An 11399-nucleotide genomic window follows, 5' to 3' on the forward strand; every position below is an offset into this window, starting at 1 on the left:
ATAAAGTTACCTACTCACTGCTGATTAAAGTTATTTCCTTTTCTCGACTTCTGCTGGTTCTGGACCCATAAAAATTTTGACCAAAAAAACGGGTCAACCAGATAATTAGATCAAATTAAAGATACTAACTCAAAATTAGACAAATATTTCTTAATTTTTTTTTTTTGGGGGGGGGGGGGCGGAGTGAGGGCAGGGGAAGGGATTCATAAATACATGCATACTTTTATCAGCAGTTTTGAAATTTCCACTGGAAACTTAGTATGTTTATGAAAGGGAAATGAATTAAAATTAAAAAGAGAATACTTCAAAATTATACTTTATATATTGTAAAGATTTAATAACATGCCATATACTCATAACATTAAATTAACAATTAGATCAGTATTCATTAAAAAAGAAACAACCATATAAAAAATAGAAAAAAATTGCTTGAGACTTTTGTACTTTTTATGATACATAAAACTTACTTCAATACAATAATTATTCAGCATGGGTATTCAATGACTTGATCACTATCAAATGAAGTTTTGATAATTCTGAAGGAGTCTTTTCTCCGTTTCTTTTAAAGTCTTAAAGAAAATCACATTTCTTGGACTGTTGAATGATTCCTTAAAAATTTATGCGTATCTTCTACAAAAGTAAAGAAAATGCAACATCCCGATGGCAAAAATCGGAAAATCCATTTTTCTGTTGAAGACATTGTAAGTCTCCGCTAATGTTTTATTTCTTTGTATGGAAAATTAACCCAAAGTTTCCATTACAATTTTCTGTGAATTTTCTTCACTTTCTTCCACAAATATCAAACAAAATTGCAAGAAAACATTCTGTTTAATTTTCCTCAAAGAAAATCAAGTATAATTGGAGATTTTTAAATGTTGCATTTGGGATACATATTCTTCGTCTTTAACCATCGATCTGCTTCATCTTGTCTTTGCAGAATGTTTTTTCAGGATTAATGACTCAAATTGAATCATAGGAAGTTTAGACATCATTTAAATGATATTTCAGGCACATTGTTACAAAATAATGACCTAAAACACAATAATTAACTTCTGAGCATAAGTAAAAATATTTATATTTGTGCTACGTTGGTGGAACCAGGACCAAAGTACTAGCATCAGTAGCATCATATTGGTGACAAAACTGGATTAAAACTGACCTCTGTCAACCTTTGCCACACGCCTTGCCACTGGAAAAATTTTAACACATCTAAACTAGAAATCAATTTATGTGGAACTGATGAACCACTTCCATCAAAGGAGAAAATTGGGTTGTATGCCAACCTAACTTGCTTTTCTGGAACTGGGCTGATATTTTTATAATTTTCCGAACCTACAAAAGATAGACTTTCAGACCAGTTTACTTCAAAAGATAACTGATCCCTGGACGAAACAGTGCTAGGAACTTGGAATACAGATAAAAATATAAACTCAAGGAGCTCTTTGATCTTTCTTCTAGTTGCTAATCCACCGCCTGAAAAAGTGTGTCTATTCTTTTAATGTCATTCATTTTGTGCTAGGTGTACTTCTGGTGCTTGTTACAGGTTAAAAAAAAAAAAAAAAATCTATGGATAAAAAAAGTAATCCCTTCCACCAACCCCTCCCCTCACTGTTAATTTCAAGCAAGATAAACTAAAAGGATGTAAAGAGATATTATTTTTGAATGTCAGTTGAATACAAGCCGTACCTCATTCAGGGCAATAAGTATTTTTAATTCTATGATGGAGCCTTTTAAAAAGATTTCAAGATTCAAAACCCTCAATTTAAATTTGGACATGCCCTACATTATTGACATAAATGATTGCATCATGACAGGTTTCAAATGAAGACTTTATTTTTTTGGCCTCCCAAGTTTTCAAAGGTCATCACTGTCAGAGGGGCACACTGTAGTCAGTCCAAATCCACAAAATCGTAAGTCTGGCACTGAATTGCATTTATTAGGTTGAAAAACTTTAAATGTATAATATGACGAGTCAATGAATACACAAATAGCGCAGAAGTATCAAGTACGGTTGTTATCAAATAACATAAACTGAAAGAACAAAAAATACACTTTGGAACCAAACTGTGCCGATGATACAAATTCTAGAGCTTTACCCATCAACCTGGTGAATTTTGGAATTTAACAAGTTTGTCAGAAAACATCCCCAAAATTGTAATACCTGAGTAGAGATAATGCAGCAAGCTGAACTGAACTTAGAACGGAGAAAAAGTAAGACTCAAAAAATGCAAGGGAATCACAGTAAGTAAAAGTACATAGCAACTATTTTTTGGTACAAATTCAGAATGTTATCAAATTAATAAAAATTACAGATTTTCTTCAGAGAGAAATAAATAAATAAAAAAAGAAAATTATCAGCACATATAAAAGTGCATTGAAATAGATGGCACTTAAGGACTGGAGACTTCTTGGACGCTAAAAAAACATATTTCACCTATAGAAGTACGAGTTGACCTGATATAGTCACAAACCCATTTTCCTATTACCTGCAGTCCACCCACACATAAAATTCAAACCACCGACTAAAACCTATATATTTATTTTTATAACTCCTCTCCTTTACGGATTAATGCATTTTGATTGGTAAAATTTACTTTCTGCTGGGAGGAACAAATTATTCCTTTCCTACTGCTTTTTGCAGCTGTATTAAACACTTCTGGCAGCCTTCCCTACGATTGATTTTCTCTACTATTTACCAGACACTTCATTTTTCACTCACCTTGAATCATGGTGATCAGTGGCTGAGAAAACATAGGGACAGTCTGATTTGTAGCATAGGTTGGAACTGACCTTGAAAGATTTATCACAATTATAAAATTATACCTTAAAAAAATTGATCTGGTTGATTTGACCCTCATGATTTTAACTGTCAAACTCAATAAGTTGGTCTTTTTTTTTTTTTACATAGTGGGTGAAAAATAAACGGTAACAACTGAACTACATTTGAGTAACAATCAGAATTTCTGTAGATCTTTGCAAGCAGCGACCAGCAAGTACAGTGCATTTCATTAGAAATTAAATCCATCAATTAACTGAACGTTTTAAAACTGCTCCATACATGAGCACTGAAGACAATCTAGCTTATCAGCTTATTGTTAAAAAAAAATTGCTGACACAACGGTCCATCCAAATACTTTAGATATTTTCAAAAAAATTCTATTTTTTAACCACATCATCATGTGAAAAATTAGTTGAGGATGTTCTGTTTCTGAGAAATTCATAAGTTTCAATTTTAAGAGAAACTAATGATGTAAAATTTGATAGGAATCAATAAATTGAATAGTCCTGTTCACCTTTTGATGGACCATCTCTAAAGCTTAGTGAAAAACCAGTGCAACATGAAAGTTGTCAAGATTTTAATCTGTTTTGAAGGTCGTTCCACGCTGTTTCTACTTGAGTCTGAGTGAACTTAGGGCTCCACAGGGTGCAGAAAACAATGTTGGCACTGTCAACATAATCACTATTTGTTGGCTGTGATTCTAACCTCTTTAATACATCCTCTCTGGATGACTGATAACGCTCCATCATTCGTTTGACGGCCTGATTATCAAAAAATAAAGTTGGCAATTAGTAAACTGAATACAATAGAGAAAAACAGTATTACTTATATTCAAAACACTTGCTCATGAAAATAATTATTACAAAATGTTTTTTTTTTCACATGAAGAGGATTCACATAATTGATTCTTATTGGTCCAGTGCCTTGAAGCTTTTTGGGCCAAAAAATTACAGGACCTATATTGATTTGAGCGGCTTCACATCTGGACCATTCACTTGTTAAGTCAAAATTTTTCACAAAAAGATTGACTTCAGGGTTAGCTGTGCATCCAAAGCCAACACAATCTTGATAAGCAACACATTGAAATTTTTTATTTTTATCGTAATTGGCTTATGAAAACACAGAAATTTTGATAAGATTGATGGTAAATTTTAGTGAAATGGGTATGTTGCACACAAGAGATACAGCCGAAATATACACAATAGAGGGAAATTTTGCCCAAAAACCATTTGGGCACATGAAAAAAGTCTGAAATTCACTTCGCCTCGCACAATCTGCTCAATTCAAAACACGCTTTTTCAAATTTACCACGTATGCGAGCAGTTTTTCTATGCGGCCAGCAGTCAGGTTTGCCCGGAGAGAGACCTTACTCTAAATAAACAAACAACCTCGCGAACTGTTATAAACTTTCTTTGTGTAAGATTTACATCGATTCAAAGCTCTTTTTTTGTGAAATAAAGAAAGACAAAAGAAACAACCACTTGAAAACGATGGAAATCATACAATAGGAAAAGTTATTGAAATTGTTCGTTTACAAAGGTTAATTTCTCTTAATGCGAACCTGGTCAGCAGTGACAAAAAAACTGCCCGCAGGCGCGGGAAACTTGATAAGCCTAATCTAAACTACGCAGATTGCATACTAAGGAGTGAATTTGAGACTTTTTTTACATGCACAACGTTATTTTTGTGCGATTTTACCCATATAGACTATATTTATTTGGCTGTATCTCTTGGGTGCGACAAAAAATTTCAATTATGAAAGAATTCCTACTTAAAATATGATTTCATGGGTGCCTCTCTGACTAACTACTGGCTTTTGTTCTTGTTTCTGAAAATTTTTCTTCGACTTTCTTTGCATTCAAACATCTTAGATTCATCAAAGACGGATGTTTTACATTCCTCACATTCTAGAGGTAAAAAAAGTAGACTCAATTTCTTTTCTGTTTCAATGAAGGTTTGATTTGGCAAGCTTGTACTGTTCTGATATCAACCATTGTCCAGTCAAAATTGAAATAACTATAGTATGGTTTAAACTTTTTCTGCTCTTTTTTAGTTTTTCATTTCTTCCTCACAGGATTCGTCCGGGTATTATGAACCCAAGACAAGTCACGGACCAAAGTCTTTGGCCCTTTACTTACCGTAACCATTAACCATCAAAATGTTAGAAAATAAATCTAAGAACTTGAAAAGAAAAATAAAATCAAAACGAAAAATAGGACTATTCCAAGTTAAGAAAAGCCCTAACTATACTACAAGTACTAAGAATGACCGACTTCTGCATGGTGTGGCGAAGGTGACCTGGGAGTATCAGATCTTATAGATGTTCAATTAGGCTCTCTACTGTGTCCCCCAAGACCGATATGGTGAAAGGTCTGATTTGAACTATGTCCATGTCCCAAATTCTCTTGATTTATGTGCATGTATTTGGATATTATTTCCTCATACTTTGACGACGAATTGTGTCCATTAGGGATGCTGAAGTCTGTGAGCTGCACGACACTCACTGCTTATGTATCAAGATGACGTTAGGTCTATTAGCCATAACCATCCTATTAGTAAGAACTGGGTTGTTATTGATTTTTCTAAGTTTTTATTAATTTTATTTATTTTCTATAAATATAAAAAAAATCCATAATTATCCATTAAAATTTGTTTTTTAAAATTAAAATATTTTCTTAAAATCACTTACAAATTCCTTCCTCCCTCTCTTCGGCACACTTTTAGAGGCAATCACGATACACTTCTGTTACTTACAACAGGGCTATTATTCAACAATTTAAGAAACGAAAACTGTTTAAAGAAAGCAAGAGGAGAAAACTCACTTCTTCTGAGGGAATAATTGAAGTCCAGACTTCATGAACTTCAGTCTTCCAACCAGCTCTGATCAAAACTGCTGCTTCCATCACCACTACTTCAGTCTTGTTTTCCTTATATAATTTCATGGCTTCTTTCTTTGCTTCTTCCAGAATAGCAGGCCACAAAATTGAATTTAACCTATTCAGCTCAATCTGAAATTAATACAAAAATAAAATTCAGGTGCATTGCCGCATGACCATAAGTGTAAACAAAGCAGAGGTAGGTAATTGAGGCACTAGATGCAGAAAGGGCACTTCTCAGTCGCGCTTTATCAGAATCTCCATTAACGTTTCATCCATTATGATCCAAGCAAATGTAAGTAGTTCCTCGAAACTTACTGAGTGTTCTTTATGGTTTGACAATTAACGAGACAAAATAGTTCAGGAAATTAATTTAATAGTTTTTTTTCTAAAATACAAATTAGCAGGGGAAATTCTTAAACACCGCAACCAAGAAAAGCTCTTTCTGCACCCAACACCTCAATTGCTTTGGTTTGAGTTCGAAAAAATAAGCTTTCATCAAACAACAAAGCATGCTATTGTCAGATAGCTTGCTCACGAAATTGAAAGAGGACATCATGAATCTTGGAGGCCATCAAGTTTTTTCTTCTTTGATCTTCTTCTTCTAATTTTTCCACAGATTCTCAGTTTTATAGTTGATTTTCACAGAGATAAACACAAATTGAGAATAATATACAAGAAACAAGATTTATTCTATCGTGAAAAATCAAAGGTAACAACAGAGGCTGAGTGCTCTTGGTTTTCCACTAGAGAGCAACATCAAAAAGACAAGCAAAATTGTAAGAAATATCTTCAATTCAGATATTTGATGCATTGTCATCTAACAGTAAGGGGCTGTTTGAATTTTTGGACTGTGAATGGAAAAAAGCCTATGTTAGGAGTCTAGAGTGAGAATAGCTTACCTCATTGCTAAACACTATTTTTCCTAAAGCTTGTCGATTGATGGATTTGTCTTCATTCAAAATGGCATCTCCAAAAGTTTCAACAATTGACTTGTAAGCAGGTTTGCCCACTTCATACAATTGATGTGCTAAAATATCACAATTCACGTAACCTGCGCCTAATTTAATTAATTTCTGGCCAATAGATGATTTCCCGCTTGCTATTCCTCCTGTCAGACCAATTATGTATGGTCTTGCGGGTAAGTTGGGCCTGGCCTGACAAAATAATAATAAAAAAAATAAAAAACAAAACAAATAAGAAAATTAAAGAAAAAATAAAATAAAAAATAGGGGTGAAGTCAATTTCTGTTTAATTCCCAATGATTGGAATACTATGCATTATATTACAGCTAAATATGACTATCTGACTGAGCTAATTTCTTAAACATCAGAATAATACAATTGAAAACAATCTTTTTTTAATTGTGACAGTCCAAAATCATTTAAAATTTTTGCAATGAACAAAACCAAAATTTTTGTATCCAGTTTTCAGAAAATATCACTGGTGCATAGGAAAATTAAAAAGAAACATTTCAGAAAATAATAATAGTAAGTTTCCCTTTGTGGAAGTGAGAAGTAACTATGAAGTTCCGACATCCTAAAATTTAAGTAGGCAATGGCAGTATTCTACAAAAAAAACCTACTTCATTAAAAATGATTATTATGGAGCTACTTAAAAGTACATGAAATTTTCAATGGCTAGCTGCTCGGAATTAAAATGAGCAGGGTCTTCATTCTTCTGCACAAACAGCAGGAAAAAGTATTGAGCTAATAACATTGTGACAAAGCTGTGGCATTTAAAAGCACAATCGCAAAAGGAAGCTATAATACAATTGTGTGAATATATAAATGAAAACAAAAACTTGTGGGCAGCAACTTTGATTGGAATACTTCAGTTTCTAATCCAATAAAGCTTTAGAGATAGCTGTATCATGAAAATCCTGATAAATGCTTGTAGGAATTTTCCATAATTTGTGATGGCAAGTTGGGACAAAATCTTCCGATTGACATTACCGTAGCTGTAAGTTTGCGAACTAGAAGCTGAAGAAAATACCTAAATACTACTGTTTCGTTTTATGACGACATCGCATAGCAATGGTAACCCATTTAGAAAACTTAACTCATCCCCTTTGATCAGATGAAAAAGCTGACCGTCTGATTGGGGCTTCGTGATCCTCTTCTCTGCGGTGTTATGATGAGAGCAGAGCAAAAAACTTACAGGAAAATTTGTACATAAAACAGACCATAAAAAGCTGTACCTCTGGTGGTTTCAGCAGTGTTCCCAGGAGGCGTATTCTGATATTACTTGAACTAACTTTCGATTCTTCCTCTTCAAAGTAGAAATCATCATTTTCCAGCAAAGGCACATAGTAGACATCTAATTTATTCAGACCATTTTTTTCCCTGATTTCATTGATTTTGTCTCCTCCTCTGGCAGTTTCTGCGCTCACAACCAGCATCTGTAAAAATCAAGCGATGCATTGATGATACCTATTTAACTTATTATCAGTTACAGGTACAACTTTAATAAGCTTCAAACTTAACCATCCTAATATAACAGACAGGTTAAATTATCTGCATCATTGTGTGTGTTGTGAACAACAAACGAGTCAACTTGTGTCACAGCTGCACATGCTCTGGGGGCCCACTTTATCGACCAATAAAGACCTTTGATATGCCCTATTTATTGATTGAAGGGGTAAAAAAGGGACCAGAATAAGACTCAAGAAAATTGCCAGCAGGGCTTAAGATAATTATCCAAAATCATTTAAAATTGCAGATGGCTGAGTTGCCGCCATACAACAATGATTCAGGGTAAAAAGTGGCAAATATTATTCTTTGAGTCTCTGTAGGTGCTTTACAACAAATGACATCACTTCCGTGCGTGTAAATATGTAAAATGGTCTATTGTGAAGACTCGCCAAAAACAAACAACTGGTAACTTCAGTAATAGGAGCTCTGCTAGGTACTATTTATGTTGCTGTTCCTGAGCTACCTCTCCTGCTCTCCTGTACCATACCTTTAAGCTTTGAAATGCCATAAGCAACAAGTCTTCAAATTGCAGCTACCACTGGCTGACAGGAGAATTAAATTGTTGTCTCCTGTAAGAGCAAGGGATCAAATATCCACTTTACATCTAAATCCTGGATTCTGACAATTTAGCGAGTGATAAACAAATGAAACTATCACACTAACCTGAAAAGTAGGATCATCTTTGGTCGGTCCGTACATATCAGTGATAGGAGTGATGTCAAACTGTATATGAGGACTAACATCTTCCAAAAAATTTGATACTTTGTGGATGCGAATTTCAGTTGATTCAATGAGCTCCCATAATTTTTTACCTGAAAAACAAATTAACTTCAGTCGAGAGGAAATCTGATAGACTCTCAGAAAAAACAATAGGTACCTAAGTATTACAGTCTACCTAGGTTTCCACCTTGCCCACCAGTCGTAGCAGGTATTGTTAGGGGATAGACTTTCTGACACATTCCTTGTTGTTAAATGAATGAGTAAATCAAAATACAAGATAGATGGATAACTATCAAGAGGTGGACCTAAAAATATAAGTACCTATCTACCCAAGGGACTCATTACTCAATCAGCACGTTTACCTAAATTTTAGTTACCTGACCTTGCCAAGCTGTCTGGAGATTTCCAAGATCTGGTCCTTTGTTAAGTACCTTATCTATTCTAAACACGGCACAAATCGACGGTGTAAGTCGGTAATCACATAACTCGGTTTGCAACGTCGCAGACTTCCTGTCATACTTTATTTTTTAAACGGAAAACAACTCAATGGCAATTCTTTAGAACTGCTGTGATTTTTCTTCTCGGTGAAAGAAAAATTCTGCAAAAACTTCAAGGAATGATGTCTGTTTGTTCTCCTTTAAAAAAATAACATAGAGGCGGAGATTTTCAGACACCGCAAAAGAGTTATGTGTTTGCCGACGTACACCGTCAAAATATTGGATATATATTTGGATTGCGTTTAGCAGAAAGGAACCAAGTGACATCAGTTACTGCCAAAATTAACTGGGCAAGCTCATTTTTAACAAGAGAAACGCAGATTTGTGGAGGAACAGATTCCTTTAAAAATTATAAAGAATTTGCTTCGTACGTACTATGCAGAAAATTGACTGAAATTAGCACCTAAGTCCACACAACCGTTTTCATGTGAAAAATTAAATTGGCCGATTAAATTTGGCTGTAGCTGATATGGTTTGGTTCCTTTCTGCTTAGCGCGGTCTATTTAATAATTCAAATTGCGCATACCGAGGAAAGAAGAAATTCCTAATGTTTGGGAATACCTTCCATCTAATTCATGCTTAGAACCAAGGCGGATAAAGAAAGGCGGTCAGATTTCGAATTGAGCCACCATTTTAAAGGCTATGACGCACAGAGGGTACATGCTTTGCCATGCAATCAGGATGTACCTGAAACGTACCCGATGCCGTGTGACATCAAGAGGGTACGAAATGCGACCACCATTCTTTACCCGCCTTAGCTCAGAACTGGGGAAAAAAAGAATAGACAAATGTCACATCAGAGAATGGTAGCAATCAACATAACTTTACATGGTAACCAAACGGCCAACTAATGATTGATGTGACATTTGTCTATTCTTTTCTTTCCCCAGTTCTAGTGCTCAGTCGGAAACCTAACATTAAATAAGCACTTAAAAAGATTGATAAACATTACTTACTCTTCAGCATAGGCACATCCGTCACGCCGACAGTTAATTTTTTGCAACAGCGAAGAACAGCTTCGCTCAGCAGAATTTTGTGACCATGATGCAGTCTGTCGAATGTTCCTCCTAACACAACACTGTCATAAAAAGTTTTGACTGATGCATTCACATCCAGCTCGGATGCTGACTTGCTTTCTTCATTAGAACTTGGTGCGGAGACATTGCTGTCATCAAATGGTACACACTTGAAAGACGCTGACTTATTAAGAACAAAATTTTCCACCATTTTAATTTCATCCGGGTTCAACACTCGATCAAAATACATGATGTCAATTGGTGTCTTCGTAATTATTTTGGAAAAGTAAAGTGGATTGGAAAAACTTGCGAGTAAAACCCGCACTTTAAGATGCTTGATACTCAACGTGTTCCTGTAATACTTTTCGACTATCGGGTGACTAGAAACATCGCCTAGGTTACCCGGCAAATTTTGATGTTTTAAAAGAGTTGTCAGCTTACTTTCTGGCAGATACTGGATGTAGAAGGTATTCAGAACTTCTTTTTGAATTTTTGGAAGTAATTTGAAAATTCTAGATGGATTAGATCCTATGAGTAAGCCGGTTTTAGCCATGATGACACTTGATAATCAATCCTGAGTTGCTTCGGGTGTTTACTCTCTAACACTGTGCAGATAGAAGGACCATCAAATTTCTAATCAGTGGGATTGGAAGTAAAAAGCAAACCATTGAGGGTCTTTCATACCTAGAAAATCACACGAGACTTGATTTAACTTTGACCACTGATAATGATTTACTGGCAGACAGGTCACCGGGAACATTAAAGAAGTCGAACTTTAATCTGCTTTTGTTATCACGCTCACGTTATCAATGATCAATAGACTGATGGACTGATTTAGTGACTACGTCATTCGATATAATATCGAACCCTTGGTTCAAGCACCATGGTGGTAAAATGCGTACAATTGTTACTTACTATCAAAATTTTTCGTGTTTAATGAGTCTTTAATGGATTTATGACCGGTCAATGACAAAATTTAATAATCAACTCATGAAGAATTCGTATACGAGGTTATGTTGGTTCATAGAGAAAAAAAA

At 34.8% G+C, this 11399-nt stretch overlaps 1 protein-coding gene across 1 annotated transcript; it reads right to left on the reverse strand.

Moving 5' to 3' along the window:
- Window positions 1–303: 303 nt before the first annotated feature.
- On the reverse strand, window positions 304–11324 carry Ppat-Dpck (Bifunctional Phosphopantetheine adenylyltransferase - Dephospho-CoA kinase). Its single transcript, XM_019055194.2, has 6 exons — window positions 10303–11324; window positions 8793–8941; window positions 7856–8056; window positions 6558–6812; window positions 5602–5787; window positions 304–3540 (listed from the first exon to the last, which is right to left on the reverse strand). Exons 1-6 carry the CDS (start codon window positions 10913–10915, stop codon window positions 3349–3351), a joined length of 1596 nt encoding a protein of 531 aa, XP_018910739.2. The 5' UTR covers window positions 10916–11324; the 3' UTR covers window positions 304–3348.
- Window positions 11325–11399: the final 75 nt, after the last annotated feature.

Source organism: Bemisia tabaci, chromosome 2 (assembly GCF_918797505.1).
Source record: "Bemisia tabaci chromosome 2, PGI_BMITA_v3".
Lineage (NCBI taxonomy): Eukaryota > Metazoa > Arthropoda > Insecta > Hemiptera > Aleyrodidae > Bemisia > Bemisia tabaci.

Bases quoted from the DNA above. Each gene is read 5' to 3' on its own strand.
- Ppat-Dpck (XM_019055194.2), bottom strand. From the start codon at position 10,915: ATGGCTAAAACCGGCTTACTCATAGGATCTAATCCATCTAGAATTTTC. The intron at 8,057-8,792 runs GTTAGTGTGATA...TGATTTTTACAG, and splicing joins AAGATGATCCTACTTTTCAG to ATGCTGGTTGTGAGCGCAGA. The intron at 6,813-7,855 runs GTACAGCTTTTT...TTATTTTGTCAG, and splicing joins CACTGCTGAAACCACCAGAG to GCCAGGCCCAACTTACCCGC.